At 48.0% G+C, this 24452-nt stretch overlaps 2 protein-coding genes across 2 annotated transcripts in view; both read right to left on the bottom strand.

Moving 5' to 3' along the window:
• Positions 1–4376: 4376 nt before the first annotated feature.
• Positions 4377–10492, bottom strand: LOC139554334 (streptococcal hemagglutinin-like). Its single transcript, XM_071367089.1, has 15 exons — positions 10065–10492; positions 9741–9945; positions 9171–9649; positions 8748–9051; positions 8549–8695; positions 8251–8457; positions 7794–8159; positions 7196–7741; positions 6845–7143; positions 6482–6725; positions 6223–6369; positions 5766–6131; positions 5288–5713; positions 4750–5235; positions 4377–4697 (listed from the first exon to the last, which is right to left on the bottom strand). Exons 1-15 carry the CDS (start codon positions 10490–10492, stop codon positions 4377–4379), a joined length of 4971 nt encoding a protein of 1656 aa, XP_071223190.1.
• A 9661-nt stretch (positions 10493–20153) lies between these two features.
• Positions 20154–24452, bottom strand: part of LOC139555026 (protein FAM83H-like) — a 38568-nt gene continuing 34269 nt past the window's right edge. The window contains exons 8-13 of the mRNA XM_071368410.1: positions 24041–24178; positions 23562–23810; positions 22771–23395; positions 21699–22668; positions 21013–21521; positions 20154–20330 (exon numbers count right to left, since the gene is read on the bottom strand). Of these exons, the coding sequence (XP_071224511.1) occupies positions 20310–20330; positions 21013–21521; positions 21699–22668; positions 22771–23395; positions 23562–23810; positions 24041–24178 (2512 nt within the window). The 3' untranslated portion in view covers positions 20154–20309. The remainder of the gene's footprint in view (positions 20331–21012; positions 21522–21698; positions 22669–22770; positions 23396–23561; positions 23811–24040; positions 24179–24452) is intronic.

Below are 24452 nucleotides of genomic sequence, written 5' to 3'. Positions count from 1 at the left end.
GAGGATGTGTATGCGGTCCAGGGTACTATTGCCCTGACGTTGCGATTTGGAAAGTTCTTGGCATGCTGCCCACTGTACCCTGTCTCCGATTGTCACTGAGCGCAACTGAAGACCAGCACTCTAGAGACAATATTTTTTACAAACCCCAGAAACTGAACTGTTACATAAATAGAGCCATGACTGTATGGAACACTATTCCACATCAAGTAACTGATGCAAGCAGTAAATTTAGATTTTAAAAAACAGATAAAAAAACACCTTATGGATCAGCAGGGACTGTGAAACAGGCATGCTGCCCACAACACAAACATAGGCGCAGACACATGCATACACACACGATAACATACGCACTATACACACATATACACATGGATTTAGTACTGTTTTTAAAATGGTATAAACTGCCTTAATTTTGCTGGACCCCAGGAAGATGGTGATCCATAATAAATACAAATACATGCAAAGGCTCTGTCCCATTCTGTCATGTTCACTGACAGTTAGGCCATAAAGACAAGCATGATCCTGACCACTGCCATTTTTTATCAATTGAACATTTGCTGGATACAGATAATTGTAGTCCCAACATAAAATTATTATAATAAAACAAGGCTCCTAGATGATAAAGTAATCTCTAAGTAGACGTAACTGTTGGTTTAGTGTGTTACTCAAATAATTTCTGGGTAACAATAAAGTTACTATAATGTTTCAGTTACAATGGTCAAGAAACAACTGTAACTTTTCTGTGAACCATGGTGTGCTTTTATATACACTGAACTAACAAATAAATGCAACATGCAACAATTTCAAAGACTTTACTGAGTTACAGTTCATATAAGGAAATCAGTCAATTAAATTCATTATGGCCTAATCTATGGATTTCACATGACTGGGAATACAGATATGCATTTGTTGGTCATAGATACCTTAAAAAAAGGGGGGGTGGATTCAGAAAACCAGTCAGTATCTGGTCTGATCACCAGACTTGGCGGGAACTGGAGCAAGCTGTCGTACACGTCGATCCAGAGCATCCCAAACATGCTCAATGGGTGACATGTCTGGTGAGTATGCAGGCCATGGAAGAACTGGGATATTTTCAGCTTCCAAGAATTGTGTCCAGATCCTTGCGACATGGGGCCGTGCATTATCATGCTGAAACATGAGGTGATGGTGGCGGATGAATGGCACAACAGTGTGCCTAAGGCTCTCGTCAAAGTATCTCTGTGCATTCCAATTGCCATTGATAAAATACAATTGTGTTCGTTGTTCGTAGCTTATGCCTGCCCATATCATAACCCCACCGCCACCATGGGGCACACATGTAGCAGTTGTGAGGTCGATTGGACGTACTGCCAAATTGTCTAAAACGGCTTTGGAGGAGGCTTATGGTAGAGAAATTAACATGAAATTCTCTGGCAACAGCTCTGGTGGAAATCCCTGCAGTCAGCATACCAATTGCATCTGTGGTATAGTGTTGTGACAAAACTGCACATTTTACGGTGGCCTTTTATTGTCCCCAGCACAATGTTTTTATTGTCCCCAGCACAATGTTTAATCAGCTTCTTGATGTGCCACACCTGTTAGGTGGATGGATTATCTTGGCAAAGAAGAAATGCTCACTAACAAATATGTAAATACATTTGTGCACCAAATTTGAGAGAAATAAGCTTTTTGTGCGTTTGGTCAATTTCTGAGATGTTTTATTTCAGCTCCTGAAAACACTTTACATGATGCATTACTATTTTAGTTCAGTGTAGATTGGACTACTATACAACATAGTATTTACGTACATTTTATTCAGGAAAACAAGGACCAAAACAAGAAGCAGGCAGATAGTAATAGCAGGCGCAGTAGTAGTTGCCCTTTTCTTTGATTTCTGAGGTAAGATAGGAATGACAGTTAAGATTTTGTTCTGTAAATAGTGGTTCTTAACCTTTTTAGTTTTTCTGTACCCCTAATAAAATTTTGCTCTGCCTCAGAGTATACTTCCTGAAGTACCTCCTCATGTCCAGTTTACCAGTTGGCCTATGTTCCTATGAGTCTTACCAAGTATCGCAGGTGGATAGGCCTGGGCCAAGTACCCACAGGGGAACACTGATATGGTATGTGGGAACACCAACCCCATGTTGAAAACCACTGCAGTAATAAGCAAAAGGATTCAGTGAGTCAAAATGGCATTTGTCATACATGTTTATCCATGTGACGCAGTAGGTAGAGCACTTGCAATGGCAGGGTTGTGGGTTCAATACCAACGGGGAACCAGTATGAAAAAATACAAAAATGTATGCACTAAGTTGCTCTGCACCAAAGCTGTGGAACAATAGCATGTAAAGGAGGGGAACAATTGAGGGTTCTTCTACATAATATAAGTGTTCATTATTAATTATGGTAAGCTGAAAAACAATGAAAATTTAGTTTTTCATTGGTTGGTTTATTACTGTACTATACTCCCGTTACCTTGTTTATGCAATTAGTATCTTAAATGATCAGTTAACTGTTGCAGTTTCTTGTGGACTGCATATTACCTGATACAATTATAAATACATCACATCCCACTGGGCACAGACATTAATTCAACGTCTATTCCACGTTGGTTCCAAGTCATTTTTGTCATGACTTCTCCCCGAAGTCGGTTCCTCTCCTTGTTCGGGCGGTGTTCGGCGGTCTTCTAGCCATCGCCGGCCACCGGTCTTCTAGCCATCGCCGATCCATTTTTCATGTTCCATTTGTTTTGTCTGATTGTCACACTCACCTGGTTTCAATTCCCTAATTACATGTTGTATATGTTCCCTGTGTTTCCCCCATGTCCTTATCGGGCATTGTTCATTGTAAGTACGTGTGCATTTTGTGACTGGTGCGAGACGGGTTTTGTGCCCATGTGTTTTTTGTTATTTTTGTAAGGCGGGAGTTATGTGCATTAAACAGCTCCAGTCATTTACCAAGTTCTGCTCTACTGCGTTTGACTTCCATGCCACCAGTTACGCACCCCGTGACAATTTTATTGAAATGACGTGGAAACAACAGTTATTCAACCAGTGTGTGTCCAGTGGGACATATGACAATCAGAGCCACATATTTTAGTAACTAAAAAGTGAAGAATGATTGACCCACAATCGAAAGTCTTTCAAAGAATTGGTTGAAATCTAGAAACGTTTATTAATGACAAATGTGAAACCACACACACACACACACACACACACACACACACACACACACACACACACACACACACACACACACACACACACACACACACACACACACACACACACACACACACACACACACACACACACACACACACACACACACACACACACACAGCCCCTATGAGCCCAAGGTAATGAGTGGGTATGGCAACTGACTGATTCTGAGTGAATAACACAACAGGATCCAAACATATGACAACATCCATGCAAACATGTTCTAGGGCTTGATTCAATCAGACTAGCGTTGGTCGACACCCGCATAGCGGTTGTTTTGGAGGTTTCCAGAGGTGGAACTGCATTATAGCTGTCAAATCTACAAGCGACTCTGGTGTAACCTTATCGCCTATACTGCCATTGGATGCAACGAAACCACCTGACTTTACATCAGACAAATCCCATGCAGCCGCGTTAGAAGTTCCTACAGCCGTGTTACAAGATCAAACACATAAATGCGTGATGTTCTATTATAGGCCCTACTGATAGGCTTTAAATCCCCTCCATCCAAATTAAACAGAGAATTATCCAATAGCATACACTTTCTATCGCTGGTTGATTCAACAAGTGTGCGCGCAGTGGGAAGGAAGGGAGTGGTTTGTGACACACAAGAGCAACTGTGGGTTTTTGCTCGATCTGATTTTAGAAAGAAGATTAAAAAAGGTCTGGAGTACAGGAGAGTCTATATGGAAACTAGTGACGCGTTGCCATTTATCATACAAATCAAGTTTTATGCATGGGTGGAGTTGGCTGGCAGCAGACTGGGCTGTGGGTGAAGTAGGCCAGGTACTGGTGGCAGCAGATTTGGCACTGGAGGTGGTGGTATAGTCAACCAGACGACTACCAACTGTGGGGTCCATTGCATAGTGCTCAAAATCAGTCACCTCCTAGTCTGGGTCCATTTCCTCCTGCATGGTCTTCCCAGTTGGCCTGAGCAGGTAGTCCACACACCAATCAGCTCTCCTGAAAATGAAAAACAGAACAGAATGAAAAACAAGACAAAAATAAATTAATATGATTACTCACAATATCTTAATCAAATCAAAACACGGACACAATTTTGTTTCTGCCATGTTTTAATGGATGTAGTAATATTAGTTAATTAAGAAACAACAGTGTGTTATGTACTGAGGTTCCTCATAAAGGCTATAGAAGGAGGGGAGCACTTACAGAGGCTCAAGCATAGCTAGAGCTGTCCTGAGAGACAGCAGAGGCAGTGGTGGTCTTCACAGGGGCTGTAGCAGAGCTGGCGGTGCCCTGAGAGAAAGCAGAGGCAGTGGTGGTCTTCACAGAGGCTGTAGCATAGCTAGAGCTGTCCTGAGAGACAGCAGAGGCAGTGGTGGTCTTCACAGAGGCTGTAGCAGAGCTGGCGGTGCCAGGAGAGACACCAGAGGCAGTGGTGGTCTTCAAAGAGGCTGTAGTAGAGTTGGAGCTGCCCTGAGAGACAGCAGAGGCAATGGTGGTCTTCACAGAGGCTGTAGCAGAGCTGGCTGTGCCCTGAGAGACAGCAGAGGCAGTGGTTGTCTTCAGAGGCTGTAGCAGAGCTGACGGTGCCCTGAGAGACAGCAGAGGAAGTGGTGGTCTTCACAGGGGCTGTAGCAGAGCTGGCGGTGCCAGGAGAGACAGCAAAGGAAGTGGTGGTCTTCACAGGGGCTGTAGCAGACCTGGCGATGCCCTGAGAGACAGCAGAGGCAGTGGTGGTCTTCAAAGAGGCTGTAGCAGAGCTGGCGGTGCCCTGAGAGATAGCAGAGGCAGTGGTGGTCTTCACAGGGGCTGTAGCAGAGCTAGAGCTGCCCTGAGAGACAGTAGGGGCAGTGGTGGTCTTCACAGGGGCTGTAGCAGAGCTGGCGGTGCCCTGAGAGACGGCAGAGGCAGTGGTGGTCTTCACAGAGGCTGAAGCAAAGCAGGCGGTGCCCTGAGAGACACCAGAGGCAGTGGTGGTCTTCAAAGAGGCTGTAGTAGAGTTGGAGCTGCCCTGAGAGACAGCAGAGGCAATGGTGGTCTTCACAGAGGCTGTAGCAGAGCTGGCTGTGCCCTGAGAGACAGCAGAGGCAGTGGTTGTCTTCAGAGGCTGTAGCAGAGCTGACGGTGCCCTGAGAGACAGCAGAGGAAGTGGTGGTCTTCACAGGGGCTGTAGCAGAGCTAGAGCTGCCCTGAGAGACAGTAGGGGCAGTGGTGGTCTTCACAGGGGCTGTAGCAGAGCTGGAGGTGCCAGGAGAGACAACAGAGGCAGTGGTGGTCTTCACAGAGGCTGTAGCAGAGCTGACGGTGCCCTGAGAGACAGCAGAAGCAGTGGTGGTCTTCACAGAGGCTGTAGCAGAGCTGGCGGTGCCCTGAGAGACAGCAGAGGCAGTGGTGGTCTTCACAGGGGCTGTAGCAGAGCTGGCGGTGCTAGGAGAGACAACAGAGGCAGTGGTGGTCTTCACAGAGGCTGTAGTAGAGTTGGAGCTGCCCTGAGAGACAGCAGAGGCAATGGTGGTCTTCACAGAGGCTGTAGCAGAGCTGGCTGTGCCCTGAGAGACAGCAGAGGCAGTGGTTGTCTTCAGAGGCTGTAGCAGAGCTGACGGTGCCCTGAGAGACAGCAGAGGAAGTGGTGGTCTTCACAGGGGCTGTAGCAGAGCTGGCGGTGCCAGGAGAGACAGCAGAGGAAGTGGTGGTCTTCACAGGGGCTGTAGCAGACCTGGCGGTGCCCTGAGAGACAGCAGAGGCAGTGGTGGTCTTCACAGAGGCTGTAGCAGAGCTGGCGGTGCCCTGAGAGATAGCAGAGGCAGTGGTGGTCTTCACAGGGGCTGTAGCAGAGCTAGAGCTGCCCTGAGAGACAGTAGAGGCAGTGGTGGTCTTCACAGGGGCTGTAGCAGAGCTGGAGGTGCCAGGAGAGACAACAGAGGCAGTGGTGGTCTTCACAGAGGCTGTAGTAGAGCTAGAGCTGCCCTGAGAGAGCAGAGGCAATGGTGGTCTTCACAGAGGCTTTAGCAGAGCTGGCTGTGCCCTGAGAGACAGCAGAGGCAGTGGTGGTCTTCACAGAGGCTGTAGCAGAGCTGGCGGTGCCCTGAGAGACAGCAGAGGCAGTGGTGGTCTTCACAGAGGCTGTAGCAGAGCTGGCGGTGCCCTGAGAGACAGCAGAGGCAGTGGTGGTCTTCACAGAGGCTGTAGCAGAGCTGGCGGTGCCCTGAGAGACAGCAGAGGCAGTGGTGGTCTTCAGAGGCTGTAGCAGCGCTGGCGGTGCCCTGAGAGACAGCAGAGGTAGTGGTGGTCTTCACAGAGGCTGTAGCAGAGCTGACGGTGCCCTGAGAGACAGCAGAGGAAGTGGTGGTCTTCACAGGGGCTGTAGCAGAGCTGGCGGTGCCAGGAGAGACAGCAGAGGAAGTGGTGGTCTTCACAGGGGCTCTAGCAGACCTGGCGGTGCCCTGAGAGACAGCAGAGGCAGTGGTGGTCTTCACAGAGGCTGTAGCAGAGCTGGCTGTGCCCTGAGAGACAGCAGAGGCAGTGGTGGTCTTCAGAGGCTGTAGCAGAGCTGGCGGTGCCCTGAGAGACAGCAGAGGAAGTGGTGGTCTTCACAGGGGCTGTAGCAGAGCTGGCGGTGCCCTGAGAGACAGCAGAGGCAGTGGTGGTCTTCACAGAGGCTGAAGCAGAGCTGGCTGTGCCCTGAGAGACAGCAGAGGCAGTGGTGGTCTTCACAGGGGCTGTAGCAGAGCTGGCGGTGCCCTGAGAGACAGCAGAGGCAGTGGTGGTCTTCGGAGGCTGTAGCAGAGCTGGCGGTGCCCTGAGAGACAGCAGAGGTAGTGGTGGTCTTCACAGAGGCTGTAGCAGAGCTAGAGCTGCCCTGAGAGACAGTAGAGGCAGTGGTGGTCTTCACAGGGGCTGTAGCAGAGCTGGCGGTGCCAGGAGAGACAGCAGAGGCAGTGGTGGTCTTCACAGGGGCTGTAGCAGAGCTGGCTGTGCCCTGAGAGACAGCAGAGGCAGTGGTTGTCTTCAGAGGCTGTAGCAGAGCTGACGGTGCCCTGAGAGACAGCAGAGGAAGTGGTGGTCTTCACAGGGGCTGTAGCAGAGCTGGCGGTGCCAGGAGAGACAACAGAGGAAGTGGTGGTCTTCACAGGGGCTGTAGCAGACCTGGCGATGCCCTGAGAGACAGCAGAGGCAGTGGTGGTCTTCAAAGAGGCTGTAGCAGAGCTGGCGGTGCCCTGAGAGATAGCAGAGGCAGTGGTGGTCTTCACAGGGGCTGTAGCAGAGCTAGAGCTGCCCTGAGAGACAGTAGGGGCAGTGGTGGTCTTCACAGGGGCTGTAGCAGAGCTGGAGGTGCCAGGAGAGACAACAGAGGCAGTGGTGGTCTTCACAGAGGCTGTAGCAGAGCTGACGGTGCCCTGAGAGACAGCAGAAGCAGTGGTGGTCTTCACAGAGGCTGTAGCAGAGCTGGCGGTGCCCTGAGAGACAGCAGAGGCAGTGGTGGTCTTCACAGGGGCTGTAGCAGAGCTGGCGGTCCTAGGAGAGACAACAGAGGCAGTGGTGGTCTTCACAGAGGCTGTAGTAGAGTTGGAGCTGCCCTGAGAGACAGCAGAGGCAGTGGTTGTCTTCAGAGGCTGTAGCAGAGCTGACGGTGCCCTGAGAGACAGCAGAGGAAGTGGTGGTCTTCACAGGGGCTGTAGCAGAGCTGGCGGTGCCAGGAGAGACAGCAGAGGAAGTGGTGGTCTTCACAGGGGCTGTAGCAGACCTGGCGGTGCCCTGAGAGACAGCAGAGGCAGTGGTGGTCTTCACAGAGGCTGTAGCAGAGCTGGCGGTGCCCTGAGAGAAAGCAGAGGCAGTGGTGGTCTTCACAGGGGCTGTAGCAGAGCTAGAGCTGCCCTGAGAGACAGTAGAGGCAGTGGTGGTCTTCACAGGGGCTGTAGCAGAGCTGGAGGTGCCAGGAGAGACAACAGAGGCAGTGTTGGTCTTCACAGAGGCTGTAGTAGAGCTAGAGCTGCCCTGAGAGAGCAGAGGCAATGGTGGTCTTCACAGAGGCTTTAGCAGAGCTGGCTGTGCCCTGAGAGACAGCAGAGGCAGTGGTGGTCTTCACAGAGGCTGTAGCAGAGCTGGCGGTGCCCTGAGAGACAGCAGAGGCAGTGGTGGTCTTCACAGAGGCTGTAGCAGAGCTGGCGGTGCCCTGAGAGACAGCAGAGGCAGTGGTGGTCTTCACAGAGGCTGTAGCAGAGCTGGCGGTGCCCTGAGAGACAGCAGTGGCAGTGGTGGTCTTCACAGAGGCTGTAGCAGAGCTGGCGGTGCCCTGAGAGACAGCAGAGGCAGTGGTGGTCTTCAGAGGCTGTAGCAGCGCTGGCGGTGCCCTGAGAGACAGCAGAGGTAGTGGTGGTCTTCACAGAGGATGTAGCAGAGATGGCGGTGCCCTGAGAGACAGCAGAGGCAGTGGTGGTCTTCACAGAGGCTGTAGCAGAGCTGACGGTGCCCTGAGAGACAGCAGATGCAGTGGTGGTCTTCACAGAGGCTGTAGCAGAGCAGGCGGTGCCCTGAGAGACAGCAGAGGCAGTGGTGGTCTTCAGAGGCTGTAGCAGAACTGACGGTGCCCTGAGAGACAGCAGAGGAAGTGGTGGTCTTCACAGGGGCTGTAGCAGAGCTGGCGGTGCCAGGAGAGACAGCAGAGGAAGTGGTGGTCTTCACAGGGGCTGTAGCAGACCTGGCGGTGCCCTGAGAGACAGCAGAGGAAGTGGTGGTCTTCACAGGGGCTCTAGCAGACCTGGCGGTGCCCTGAGAGACAGCAGAGGCAGTGGTGGTCTTCACAGAGGCTGTAGCAGAGCTGGCTGTGCCCTGAGAGACAGCAGAGGCAGTGGTGGTCTTCAGAGGCTGTAGCAGAGCTGGCGGTGCCCTGAGAGACAGCAGAGGAAGTGGTGGTCTTCACAGGGGCTGTAGCAGAGCTGGCGGTGCCCTGAGAGACAGCAGAGGCAGTGGTGGTCTTCACAGAGGCTGAAGCAGAGCTGGCTGTGCCCTGAGAGACAGCAGAGGCAGTGGTGGTCTTCACAGGGGCTGTAGCAGAGCTGGCGGTGCCCTGAGAGACAGCAGAGGCAGTGGTGGTCTTCGGAGGCTGTAGCAGAGCTGGCGGTGCCCTGAGAGACAGCAGAGGTAGTGGTGGTCTTCACAGAGGCTGTAGCAGAGCTAGAGCTGCCCTGAGAGACAGTAGAGGCAGTGGTGGTCTTCACAGGGGCTGTAGCAGAGCTGGCGGTGCCAGGAGAGACAGCAGAGGCAGTGGTGGTCTTCACAGGGGCTGTAGCAGAGCTGGCGGTGCCCTGAGAGACAGCAGAGGCAGTGGTGGTCTTCACAGAGGCTGTAGCAGAGCTGGCGGTGCCCTGAGAGACAGCAGAGGCAGTGGTGGTCTTCACAGAGGCTGTAGCAGAGCTGGCGGTGCCCTGAGAGACAGCAGTGGCAGTGGTGGTCTTCACAGAGGCTGTAGCAGAGCTGGCGGTGCCCTGAGAGACAGCAGAGGCAGTGGTGGTCTTCAGAGGCTGTAGCAGCGCTGGCGGTGCCCTGAGAGACAGCAGAGGTAGTGGTGGTCTTCACAGAGGCTGTAGCAGAGATGGCGGTGCCCTGAGAGACAGCAGAGGCAGTGGTGGTCTTCACAGAGGCTGTAGCAGAGCTGACGGTGCCCTGAGAGACAGCAGATGCAGTGGTGGTCTTCACAGAGGCTGTAGCAGAGCAGGCGGTGCCCTGAGAGACAGCAGAGGCAGTGGTGGTCTTCAGAGGCTGTAGCAGAGCTGACGGTGCCCTGAGAGACAGCAGAGGAAGTGGTGGTCTTCACAGGGGCTGTAGCAGAGCTGGCGGTGCCAGGAGAGACAGCAGAGGCAGTGGTGGTCTTCACAGAGGCTGAAGCAGAGCTGGCTGTGCCCTGAGAGACAGCAGAGGCAGTGGTGGTCTTCGGAGGCTGTAGCAGAGCTGTCGGTGCCCTGAGAGACAGCAGAGGTAGTGGTGGTCTTCACAGAGGCTGTAGCAGAGCTAGAGCTGCCCTGAGAGACAGTAGAGGCAGTGGTGGTCTTCACAGGGGCTGTAGCAGAGCTGGCGGTGCCAGGAGAGACAACAGAGGCAGTGGTGGTCTTCACAGGGGCTGTAGCAGAGCTAGAGCTGCCCTGAGAGACAGCAGAGGCAATGGTGGTCTTCACAGAGGCTGTAGCAGAGCTGGCTGTGCCCTGAGAGACAGCAGAGGCAGTGGTGGTCTTCACAGAGGCTGTAGCAGAGCTGGCAGTGCCCTGAGAGACAGCAGAGGTAGTGGTGGTCTTCACAGGGGCTGTAGCAGAGCTACAATAATTTCGCAACATAATTTCGAGTGAGCATAGCTATGACCACAGGGTTGGAGCAGAAAATATATCATGTTTAAATGTAGGCTTATTTATGCGAAACATGCACGAATGGCCGTTGTTTGGTAAGCCAAGCTGACAACACACAGTGGCAGCTAAATTGAGTTAATAAACTAGCTAGCTAGTGTAGCATGCTAGTGATACCAGGGGAGAGGAATGCCTAGAGGAGGCAATCCGAATCTCACGTTTTATAGCTGGTTAGGCTAACAACCTTCCTAGATGTGTTTATCTATGGAAGAGACCCGTTTGAGTTTTAAATAGTTGATGGACAAGTAGTGGCCGGTGGCCTTGATAACAACCACAGCAGGGATATATTGACAAGGTTAACACCGGAATACGGTGGCCAACACACACACACTAGCTGGTGGGCTAAATGAGTACAAGACAAGGAAGCCTGATATCCTTATATAAAAGGGATAGGTAGGGGAGAGCTGCCTTGTAGGGCGAATTTCGCACTCTGACCCACAGGTCACAGGCTGTTGGTGACAGACTGACAGTACACACAACTCACACAGTTTAGTTTACGGGAGCAGCGCAGTAGTCAACATGCGCGACACAGCTAAACTAACTCTGCAAGAAGAATATTAGAGACAGTGCGTGGTCTGACGTTTTATATGTCCTCCCACGCTGACACGTCGACTGCGTGACTTAGTTATTATTACTTAACCTGCGCGGAGTGCGAGGGATATAATCCATACTTTCAACTGTATTGACAGTCTGAAAGGTATGAAGTAGAACACACACACTACTACTACTACCAGTAGATGGCAGTACTTTTCATATTTAATGCTAGCTGGATGTTGCTCTGAAATGTTTTGTGTGTATACAGTATCATTGTTTGGTTTGTTGAGTTTGTTAGCCTTTATTCTCTGGGGCCCAGGACAGCTTGGCTGCTGTGGCTGGTGTGTTTTACATCCTAATACACTATACCATACCATTCAGTCAGTGAATCTAAATCAGCGCTCCCTAAGACAACACACACGTGTGTGCACGCTCGCACGCACACGCACGCACGCACGCACGCACGCACGCACGCACGCACACACACACACACACACACACACACACACACACACACACACACACACACACACACACACACACACACACACACACACACACACACACACACACACACACACACACACACACACACACACACACACACACACACACACACACACACACACACACACACACACACACATACCAGTCAGTGTCAGCTTTAGACACATTAAGATTTTATTACAATACGTTTTTTTTGTTAAACATAAAATACAATACAGTTGTAAAAGAAAACATTATTTCCCTACTGTGCAAAATCCCTTTAATTCTGATATTCTGATTGTCTTACTACAGTTATTAATCATGTTAATAAAAAATTACACAAGTTATTTAAAAGCCTGGTGATAGGCTATCATTTGTCACTTGTTACAGTATCAACAACAAACCCTTTTTATCTATACCAATATTTACACTAATATATCCCTTATCGGTGTTGTAGTACTCGAGACCACCTTTCAGCAGGACAATAACCTAAAACCGAAGGTCAAATTTACACTGGAGTTGCTTACCAAGAAGACAGTGAATGTTCCTTGAGTCCATTCTCGAGACCACATATTGAGTGTCTAGGTCTTGTCTTGTACTCAGTCTTGACTCGGTCTCAGACAGTGAGGTATCAAAATGTCTTCCCGAGACCAGCAGAGTAAAAAAACTAATAATTATCAGCTTCCATTCAGTCAGGGCATAAAACCACTTAGCCAGATGAAATATATATATACACTCCTTTCTTGAAACATTAATACAGTATCTTAACAGCCTTTATACCTATTATAGACATGTTGCGCAGTGGTGAACCTGTAGGCCTTCAGTATGTGACAGGTTAGTACAGTGGTGAACCTATAGGCCTTCAGTATGTGACAGGTTAGTACAGTGGTGAACCTGTAGGCCTTCAGTGTGTGACAGGTTAGTACAGCGGTGAACCTGTAGGCCTTCAGTATGTGACAGGTTAGTACAGTGGTGAACCTATAGGCCTTCAGTATGTGACAGGTTAGTACAGTGGTGAACCTATAGGCCTTCAGTATGTGACAGGTTAGTACAGTGGTGAACCTGTAGGCCTTCAGTGTGTGACAGGTTAGTACAGCGGTGAACCTGTAGGCCTTCAGTATGTGACAGGTTAGTACAGTGGTGAACCTATAGGCCTTCAGTATGTGACAGGTTAGTACAGTGGTGAACCTGTAGGCCTTCAGTGTGTGACAGGTTAGTACAGTGGTGAACCTATAGGCCTTCAGTGTGTGACAGGTTAGTACAGTGGCTAACCTATAGGCCTTCAGTGTGTGACAGGTTAGTACAGTGGTGAACCTGTAGGCCTTCAGTATGTGACAGGTTAGTACAGTGGTGAACCTATAGGCCTTCAGTATGTGACAGGTTAGTACAGTGGTGAACCTATAGGTCTTCAGTGTGTGACAGGTTAGTACAGTGGTGAACCTATAGGTCTTCAGTGTGTGACAGGTTAGTACAGTGGTGAACCTGTAGGCCTTCAGTGTGTGACAGGTTAGTACAGTGGTGAACCTATAGGCCTTCAGTATGTGACAGGTTAGTACAGTGGTGAACCTATAGGCCTTCAGTGTGTGACAGGTTAGTACAGTGCTGAACCTAAAGGCCTTCAGTATGTGACAGGTTAGTACAGTGGTGAACCTATAGGCCTTCAGTATGTGACAGGTTAGTACAGTGGTGAACCTATAGCTAGCTCAATTGTAATACCAGCGCACTTATATAGAAGAGTGCACTTTTTGTAAAACACAAAGGGCCAGTGGTCTAGTGGAGGGTATTCGCAGGTATAAGCCGTACACCCACTTTTGTTTCAGTGGGCATTGCTTATACTTAATCAATAAGGCACGAGGGGGTGTGGTATGTGGCCAATATACCACGGCTAAGGGCTGTTCTTATGCACGACGCAATGCAGAGTGCCTGGATACAACCCTAAGCCGTGGTATATTGGCCATATACCACAAACCCCTGAGATGCCTTATTGCTATTATAAACTGGTAAACAACGTAATTAGAGCAGTAAAAATTTATGTTTTGTCCCATATAACATACCAGTGGTATACGGTCTGATATACCACGGCGGTCAGCCAATCAACTTTCAGGGCTCGAACCACCCAGTTTATACTCCTTAATCCCTACTGATGCATATATCAAAGTAGTTTAGTGGAGGTATACGACTTATCAATTATGTAGCACAATAGAGAAATCATGCACAAAGTAGCCTACACAATCGCAAAGCGCATGAAATATAGTCACATGCGCTCCACACACATAGCCTAGTTTCAGCGGAATATCATCTGCAGGCAGCAAGAGCGTGCCGCTCTCAACTGGTTTTGACATCCGTAGCCGGCAGGGTAGGAGACGTTTTAACTTATGATATCGACCAGTAAATGATAACTAAGGCAACAATGGGTAAGCAAACCAGGTATTGAAAAAGTTAAGTCCTTGGTGTTGGTTAGAAGGCTATTTGTCATCATGTGCTGTTTGCATCCGGGGCGTAGACATGGATGGGCCTGGGTGGATAGAGGCCCACCCACTGTGGAGCCAGGCCCTGACAGGCCCACTTAATCAGATTGATGTGGTTTAAGCATTGTTGTGGCCTTAGACCATCACAATTTTGTCTTTTTTCTATAAAAAAAAGGTATGATTTTGAGAGTGAACATCTGAAAAATGTATAGGAAAATATAGTACTTTCACACAGGGTGCCTTTCCTTCGCTGGGTGGGCCGTTTGGGAACTTTTGGGCAGAATTAGAGCATACCCACTTCTCCAGGCACCACTGCATGGAAAGACAGCAGTCACGCCGATGGAAAGACAGCAGTCACTCCGATGGAAAGACAGCAGTCACACACAGCATGATGTTAAAGGATAAGCAGTCCATAAACTCAGACATAATAAGCCAGTTGGTCCCAATCATAAGAACACAAAACACAACCATAAGGCATTTGCCAATAAAAATGTACAACTATTACTTCCCATTGCAAAAAACATTTCACGTTTAGCACACAAAGTAACCGGTGACCTAAAGTTTAAAGTGAAAATGACAGTGTTTTAACTAGGGATGCACAATATATCGGTGAACATATCGGAATCGGACGATATTAGCAAAAAATGCCAACATCGGTATCGCCCGATGTCTAGTTCAATGGTGATGTTAAAAACCGGTGTCAAAGCTACCGTGCATACTTATATAACGTAGGTGACGTAATGACGCCACGTAAAATTTTGCGCTATACGTGCAACACTGCATTCCTAACCTAGCCCACAATGTCTGCTGTGTGAATTGAGCAGTCAACAAGTCGAGCAGTCATTTGAAAGAGTAAGAACATTTTAGCGAGACAACTCAAAGGCGAAATGCATTAAAGCCAAGATAATGGAATTCATTGCCCTTGACAATTTGCCGACTGGTCGAGCACCTGTACACACTACCAACTGCGCTATTTTTCAGATGTTGCCCTACCGGAGTTACACAGTAATAGCGTCACTGCTATTAGCTTCACAACATACATACTATGGAACACCATTTGGGTCTTTGCGTGTCAAAAAAGATACAGTTGTCACGATCGTTATAAGGAGTGGACCAAAGCGCAGTGCGATCTGGGTTCCACATCCTTTTATTACTAGGTGAAACTCACAACAAAACAAAAACAATAAATCTCAAAACGAAACGTGAAGCTAACAATAGTGCACGCAGGCAACTATACCTAGACAAGATCCCACAAAGCACAAAGGGGAAATAGCTGCCTAAATATGATCCCCAATCAGAGACAACGATAAATAGCTGCCTCCGATTGGGAACCATACCAGGCCAACATAGAAATATAACTACCTAGATGACCCACCCTAGTCACACCCCGACCTAACCAACATAGAGAATAAAAGGCCCTCTATGGTCAGGGCGTGACAACAGTAGCACTGTCAAAGCTGTACAAAAAAGTACACCGGCCATGAACGATGTTTTTACAATACCGCGTTGGTAATAAAGCATAACGTTAATTTGTTCGACCTTCTGGGGTAGTGTAACGGATGTGAAATGGCTAGCTAGTTAGCGGGTACGCGCTAGTAGCGTTTCAATCAGTTACATCACTTGCTCTGAAACCTAGAAGTAGTGTTGCTCCTTGCTCTGCAAGGGCCGCGGCCTTTGTGGCGCGATGGGTAACGATGCTTCGTGGGCGACCGTTGTTGATGTGTGCAGAAGGTCCCTGGTTCGCGCCCGTGTCGGGGCGAGGGGACGGTTTAAAGTTATACTGTTACATTGATGCTTTTGACCCGGATCACTGGTTGCTGCGGGAAAAGGAGGAGGTTGAAAGGGGGGAAGGGGGGTGAGTGTAACGGATGTGAAATGGCTAGCTAGTTAGCGGGTACGCGCTAGTAGCGTTTCAATCAGTTACATCACTTGCTCTGAAACCTAGAAGTAGTGTTGCTCCTTGCTCTGCAAGGGCCGCGGCTTTTGTGGAGCGATGGGTAACGACGCTTCGTGGGTGACTGTTGTTGATGTGTGCAGAGGGTCCCTGGTTCGCGCCCGTGTCGGGGCGAGGGGACGGTTTAAAGTTATACTGTTACAGTAGCTAGCTTTAGCTATAAGAACTGTCTCATAAATTAGGGTTATTTGAGATGATGACACCTAGCTATATAGTTAGTTAGCAAATTATAGCTACTGAAATTGATTGTCGTTTAGCTATGTTTTTGAGGAAGAACATTGTTTGCATCCATGAGCTAGCTAGCTTTTTTTATGACCAGCACTGTTGGTGCGCGAGACAACTTTACCAGCATCATAGCATACGTATCGATTAATCATTGTGACATATGAAATACAAGTGATAGTGTAATCAATGTGTAATAACTACGTAAAAACATTATGAACGCGTTAAATTATTACATTCAGGTCCTGATTGGTCAACATGCTTATTTGACGTGTATCTTTTTTAACATGCAAAGACCCAAACGTGTTCCATAGAAATCCTGGTTGAGAATGAAATGACTGAACAAATGAACAACGAAACAGCACAGCAAAGTAAATTAAATAAATCGTTTTTGATGATGTTTTACTGGTAATGGGGACATACGTAAATGCCAACAGAATAACTTTTTGGTCAGTGTCGTGTGTGTGTGTGTGCGTCTGTAACCTTTATTTAACTAGGCAAGTCAGTTAAGAACAAATAATTTTTTACAATGACGGCCCGGACGACGCTGGGCCAATTGTGCGCCGCCCTATGGGACTCCCAATCACGGCCGGATGTAATACAGCCTGGACTCGAACCAGGGACTGTAGTGACGCCTCTTGCACTGAGATGCAGTGCCTTAGACCGCTGCGTCCATGTGTGTGTGTGTTAACTATTTAACTGTACTAGAATGCTTAAAAGGCGGCTAAAATTTTAAATATCAGTTATCGGTATCAAGTTTTTTGGCAAGAAAAATATCGGATATTGGTATCGGCCAAAAATGTCATACCGGTGCATCACTAGTTTTAACTACAAACAGACAATCATAATATCAGTAAAAAATATCAAATTCCCACCTGATGCTACAAAACCAACTTTATAAGAGGTTTTAAAAATAGGTTCAATTTGACTCAACGTTCCATGACGTACACGAAGGCATTGTTGGCAGAATAGATGGATGCAGTTCATTGCATGATTAATGTAATTCACCAAAACATTTCAGGTTGTAAATCACAGCTGGCCTGGTACATTGTTTGCTGCCTCCATTCGGGAGGCACCGTTTCAGTTTCAATGACTCAATATTCTGGAGAAAAACGGACAAACGTAACTAAGACTGAGAATGTCAATAGAATCTAACTAGTCAGTCATAACGTGGCTATAGGCTAGCGTATCTATTTATGTAGCAAGCTAAAAATCCGGAGCCTAACGTTAGCTAGCTGCTAGGAGGATGTCATGGAGTGGGTGAGTGACAGACTTTTCCCCCTCATATCGTTTTTTCTGTGACTATACACAGCTAGAGATGATTTGACAAAATTACAATCATGGTCTTGACTTGGTCTCGGAACCCCTTGTCTCCCTCCTGGTCTCGGTATTGGCTCCCGAGTGGAGCAGCGGTCTAAGGCACTGCATCTCAGTGCAAGAGGCGTCACTACAGTCCCTGGTATGAATCCAGGCTGTATCACATCCGGCCGTGATTGGTTGTCCCATAGTGCGGCGCACAATTGGCCCAGCGTCGTCCGGGTTTGGCCGGGGTGGGCCGCCATTGTAAATAAGATTTTTTTCTTAACTGACTTGCCTAGTTAAATAAATGTCTCGGTCTTGAGATGGACTCGATTTGCTACGGTCTTAATCTTGAATCGGCCACGCTTTAGGTGGTCTCGAACACAACACTGGCATTAATTAATTATTCATAACTCTATTCCCTCACTAAGTATTTTTACAGAGTGTGTTCATGTACTTGGAAATGTTCTTTCCACTTCTGGTGTAGTGGACAGAGACAAACTGACAGACTCAAGGCGTGGAAGTTTTTATACTCTTGTATAAAATACAACATTTTAGAAATGCTTCCTTCCTTCTTCCCTACGTTTCTTCATCAAAGATGTCTGACCTGACTTGACCGGATAGGTGACGGTTTTGTGGTGGAAATATCACTCAAACCCTATCCAACTCACTACGTTTTCAAGGTACCTGCATCCACACAGGGCTGCAACAAAGCAGTCTCAATCTCAACTTGTCTTCTAAGGTACTGGTGATTTAATTAATAAATACTAAATTGTAAAGACCTGCAAGCCATATGCACAGTATCTAATTCTCTTACCCTGTTGGTCCATCTCGTTCCATCTCCTTTCCCAGCTAGCACATACAATTCTGAGAACCATATGCTTCTTAGAGCTTGGTGAGAGTGTGGTTGTCCTAGGGTTATTTTACATTCAACCTTCAAACAAAGTTCTGGGAATGGTGCAGGATACCCAGCTAGCACATAAGGTTCTGAGAATCATATGTTTCTTAGGTGGAATTTCAGTGCTTAAGCGTAACGTTTTCTGCAGGTTTCCTCATGGTTCTATTTAAAGTAATGTTTTCAGAACGTTCAGAGAACATTAAGAAACACCAATCTTCTGTGGGAATTTCAGTACCTCAGCATAAAGTTTTCTGCAGGTCTCCTCATTGTTATATTTAAAATCATGTTCTAAGAACATTAAGAAAACTTTCCATAAAAACCACAAGAAAACATGAATAGCTTTCAAAGATCATTCTAAGAATGTTATTTAAAAACGTATACATTCAGCATCAACAAAAGTATTTTAATCCTCATGGCTAGAGAACATAAGATCATAGGTTTGAATCTCACATACCACAATAAAAAATACATGTGTTTCCATGATTGAAACATGTTCTCAGAACGTTATTTAATTACCTTCAAATAATTAATAATTTCCGTTCTCAGAACATGAATAAAACCTCCCAAGAAAACCTTCAGGGAACCACAGTAAAACGTTCTCAGAACCTCCCTGCAACTTAAAAACCTTCAGGGAAGCACAGTAAAACGTTCTCAGAAGCTCCCTGCAACTTAAAAACCTTCAGGGAAGCACAGTGAAACGTTCTCAGAAGCTCCCTGCAACTTAAAAACCTTAAAGGAACCACAGTAAAATGGTCTCAGAACCTCCCTGCAACTTAAAAACCTTCAGGGAAGCACAGTAAAACGTTCTCAGAAGCTCCCTGCAACTTAAAAACCTTCAGGGAAGCACAGTAAAACGTTCTCAGAAGCTCCCTGCAACTTAAAAACCTTCAAGGAACCACAGTAAAATGGTCTCAGAACCTCCCTGCAACTTAAAAATGTTCTCAGAACAGGCAAAATGTTCACTTCCGTTCTCAGAATGTTTAAAAGACGTTCAGTTTTACCAGTCAGGAAACGTATGTCTTTGTTCCGAGAACCAATGGAAAACAAAAAACTTACATTCCCACAACTTCCAAGGAACCAAATGTGCTAGCTGGGTTAATCTGTATTTTTCCTCTCTCCCTCTCTGCTGTCTTTAGTTTGGAGACTGGTTAATAATAGTTCTCTGGGTTTGTCGAGACGTGGCGCTCCGTTGGCACAGTGTAAACCCAGACATACTTTCAGCATTACCAGTTTCCACACAAACACACACACACACACACACACACACACACACACACACACACACACACACACACACACACACACACACACACACACACACACACACACACACACACACACACACACACACACACACACACACACACACACACACACACACACACGCACACATACATACACACACATACATACACACGACTGGCACTGGGAGTGTGCTGTTCTGTACAGGCATGTTTGATGGCTGGGCATGTGTTCAGTTGCTTTCTTGCAGTAAAACATGCACACACAACACACTTTCTCTCTCACTCTAGGCGTGGATGAAGGGTTGTGGTGAATCGGTGAAAAGTTGTCCCATGAAGTCCATATAAGGCAAAAACCAACCAGACAACGCTTGCCTTATATGGGTACAGTTTCATCTCAAGTTTCATAGTCAGTCATTTAAAGGTTTAGTACAGTATTGTCTGATTATCCACGAAGATTGCAGTCTGAAGTCACAGGAGGTATCTGCTGTTCTTGTGTTCAGTGTTCTCCCTCTCTCTCTGGTCTTCTGATGATGTGTTTGGCACATATGTTGCTGAATGTGAACGATGTGTGTGTGCATGTTGGTGTGTGTTTGCACGTCCTCCACACACACACACTCCAGTCAATATGTTCTTCAGCCATCTTTAGTTATCCCAGGTTATTCCCCATCTGTTAACAGAACATCAGGAATGACAGTGAGTGGAATACGATCTGATTCTCTCTCTCATACTCCCCCTTTCCCTCCCTCATGCTCCCCTCCTCCCCTCTCCCTCATCCTCCCTTCTCTCCTGTCATCCATACCTCTCCTCTCCACTCATCACCCCTTCTCCCCCTTGGTATCAGCTTTCAGTGTGGAAGATCTCTTTAGGTACTAATGTGCTCCATGGTTCACATGGTTTTAATGGTAACTTCAGTGGTAACTTAATTAAGAGCCAAACTAATGCCCCTATGACATCATATCCACAAAATTAAAACTCACTGAGTCTGTGCACTATGTAAAAATATCCTAAACATTTTTGTTGTTGCAAATCCTTATCAACGTATCGGGAAACAATTTTTTTTTTTTTTGTGTCACATCTTTAAATAGTAGCATCAAATATATGTTTCACATTAAGAGCTATAATTCATCAAATGTAAATGTCTCTTCTATTTAGTCAAGGGTCTGCTAAATGTCATATATTATTATTGTTAATATATTATTTTATCTCCTGGACATAACCAGTAAAGGTGTGTATTTACTCCTCTATACACTCCCCCTATCCTCCTCCTCTCCCTCTAACTCCTCCTCTCTTTCCCCTCTCCTGAAGCCCTCCTCCTCCCTGCAGACCTCCTGTTTGCTACGGTAGAGTACCTCAAAGCGGCTGTAGACCTTCTTGTCCTTCCTCATGCTCTCGATCCTCTTCAGGAGGCTATCTCTCTCCTGAGGGTTGACCTGGGGCCTCTGGAAGCGGTTCTTTTTGAGCGTCGGCTCCCTCTCCAGCCCTCCTTTCTCCCCCACTACGTCTACGCCCTTCTCCCCTCCGGCCTCCTCTCCTCCTCCTCGCTCCAGACGGTTCTTCTGGCTGTTGGCAGAGATCTGTTCCAGGATGACCTTGGTGTCGTCTCTCAGGTTGCTACTGAACAGAACTGAGCCACTGGAGCTCTGGTACCGAGACAGACCTGTCGTTTTGGACGCAGCTTTGTGATTGGCTGAGGAGGTGGCATAGTCTGTGGCTTTAGCGTCAGCGGTGGAGCTCAGGTGTTTAGCGGCGATCACAGGCTCCTCTGAGCTTTCCGGCACAGTTTTCATGGTCTTTTCGTCTCCGTTGGATGCCGATGTCGCACCACCGGAGCTCTTCTTGTCCTTGGGTCCCAGGAAACCTTTGAATGAATGAATGTTTTAATGAATAATTGAACAAATTAATCAATTAAAACCTTTATTGCTCCGAAGGGAATTTGCTGTATACAGCATGAGCACAGCAATTACATTTTTTAAATGAAAACCCAGTAAACATGGACGTAACAATCCGTGATAGACACACAGACAGTACAACATACCTTTGAGTCTTTGGGTCTGCTTCTTGAGGAAGTCTAGGGGCTTGGTGTCGGCCTTTCCCTCCCCTCCCAGGGTGTTGAGGGAGGTGTTGGAGCCCAGGTTCTTGTGGAGCCCCTCCTTAGACTCGGTCTGTGACATACTGGACGAGCTTTTGGAGCGAGACTTCTTCAGCTCGCTTTTCTCTGCGTCTGTGGCGTCCGTTGTTAGCATTTCCTCATCGCAGGAGACGTGGCGTGGGTTGGAGCTCTTGAACGGCTTCAGAGTGTCCCTCTTGAAGATCTTCGGAGAAGGGAATGGCTTTAGAATCTTACCGGGCTCTTTCTCTTTCCTCTGCGACTCCGAGCTGCTGTCTTTTCTCTGGGCTGTGGTAGAAGCGGCAGGCTCTGAGATTTTGAAACTTGGGGTGATGGACAGTTTACATTTTAGCTCTGGTGTGGCTGCGACTTGTGGTTTCTTTGGGGCAGGCTCTGGAGCAGTCACGAAAAATGAGGGGACTTTGGGGACCGAGGTGGTGGCGGTCGTGCTGGAAGAAGGAGTGTCTGGAAGGTCTGGTGTCTTCTGAGGAGGTTCTTTTATCACAGCCTCTTTAGATGCGTTCCTCTTAGCAGCCAGCTCCATGAAGTACTGCAGTCTATTGGAAGGGTTGTTCATGTTCAATGCCTGGGATTTAGGGGGATCTGCAGATGCTGGGGTGACTTTCGTGGTCTCCACCTCGGCCAGGGGGTTCTTAGGCACCTCTCTGTTGGCTGGGGTTACTTTGGGGGGCTCTTTCTTTGGCTCAGCCTCCTCTTTCAACCAAGCCTCTTTCTTTTCTTTCTCCTTCTCTTCTTTCTCCTTCTCTCTCTCGTTCTCCTCTGCCTTCTTCCTCCACTCAAAGGGTTCCCGGGTCAAGGAGCGTCTCTTGTCCAGGATCTGTTGGACGATGGAGGTGGTGCGGAGCGAGTCGGAATTCTCGTCCTCCTCGTTGGCCACCTGCGTCAAATCAAATTAAACTTTATTCGTATGGCACATTTCAAAGTAAGGTTGCAATACAATGTAAAACAAATCAGAGATGATATGAAAGGTAATAAAGACCTTCATGCCCAGGCCTCCCATGTGGGTCTCCGTCTTGGAGGAGGAGAAGATGAGGGAGGAGCGCAGCCGGGAACTCCTCTGGAGCATCGGGTTGACCCGCATCCGGACCGTCTCGTGTTTGGAGATCGAGACCTCCCCCGGAGCCTCCCTCGACGACGGCATCTCCACGTCTGCACCCACCTCCCTCCCCCCCACCGCCCGCTCTTTCTCTCTCTCTCTCTCCCACTCTGTGGTCCATCGGTCAGCCCTGTCCTTCCCCATGCTCTCAGGCATGAATGGCTTGCTGTAGTGCAGCGGTCGGATATCCGGTCTAGGCTTGGAGGGGACATTCGGAGGCTCTCTTGCCTCATGGGCGTACGATTTCCCATCAGACTCAGGGTCTTGGAAAGCATCAGGGCCCAGAGGTTGGGGCAGCCCCTCCTCTCCTGTGTCCCCGTAGGCGCTGAGGTAGGAGTTGATCCTCCAGCTGCGGAGGCCCTGTCTGACGTTGGGGTCCTGGTCGTGGTCTGCCTCCGCTGGAACAGGGAATACCTGCTTCTCTGGGGGGTGCGGATGGGTGGGGGATGACAGGCAGGCGTAGGGCTGGCCCACCGTCGGCCTCTTGTGGCCACTGCCACCTCCGTACCTAGACAAAGGAGAAGGTGTTACATTATTATAGACACATTTTGAGTGTCGTGGTTGATACTTACACATTTTCTTCACTTTAATTTAAGAACTCTAGTGGGAGCAGTCAACAGTGAACAGACATTACTGATTATTCTCCAGTCCAGTGGACTGTCCCTACCACGTACCTTCCCCCTGCTGGTGGATGTCCCGGGTCATGTTTCAGGTCCTCAGAGGAGAAGTAGTCTCTGCCGTAGCCCTCTGGACCAGGAGGTTCCTCATAGGGGTAGCCTGAGTCAGAGTACTGGTCCAGTGCTGGTCTGTTCCTCAGCCTGTCGTAGTGTCCATGGCCTGAGCCAGGTCCTTCTAGCCCTGACCCCAGCCCTAACCCAGGTCCCTCACCACCCTGGTAGTAGTGGCTGGACTGGCTCTGCTCCCTGGAATACAAACATGTTCATAAATCATCATCAGCAGCAGAATCATCATCCTCATCAACATCATCAGAATAACGATCATAAAAACCCAACATGCTTTACATATCACAGATCATTTTTTAAAAGATTATAACTAGGGCCAAGAGTTTTGCCTGACCTGATCACAATATTAAGTCAAGCTGACAAAGACAACATAAACTAACTAACTAACAAATGAACTAACTAACTAGTACCTGTGGTAGTGCTGCTCTGTCTCATCCAGGTTGTTCATGACTCTGTGCTTCATGTACTGTCTGGAAGAGGCGTAGCTCTCCTGGGTTCCCTCTGCATAGCTGTGCCTCTTATAGTCACTGGCGCTTATCTCCATCTGCCTGGGAACACAGGAAACACAAACAAAACCATTTCAAATGGTAACAGAGGAAGTTCCCCAAAAATCGGTTGAATACTCATGATTGACTTTGGTACTCTATTCCAAGTATACACTCTTAGGGAAAAAAAAGGGTTCTTTGGCTGTCCCCATAGGAGAACCCTTTGAATAACCTCTTTGGGTTCCATGTAGAACCCTTTCCACAGTGATTGCTACATGGAACCAAAAAGGGTTCTACCTGGAACCAAAAAAGGTTCTACGTAGAACCAAAAAGGGTT

Source organism: Salvelinus alpinus, chromosome 26, assembly GCF_045679555.1.
Source record: "Salvelinus alpinus chromosome 26, SLU_Salpinus.1, whole genome shotgun sequence".
NCBI classification, from domain to species: Eukaryota; Metazoa; Chordata; class Actinopteri; order Salmoniformes; family Salmonidae; genus Salvelinus; species Salvelinus alpinus.
This window is presented reverse-complemented; position numbering and strand designations above follow the sequence as displayed.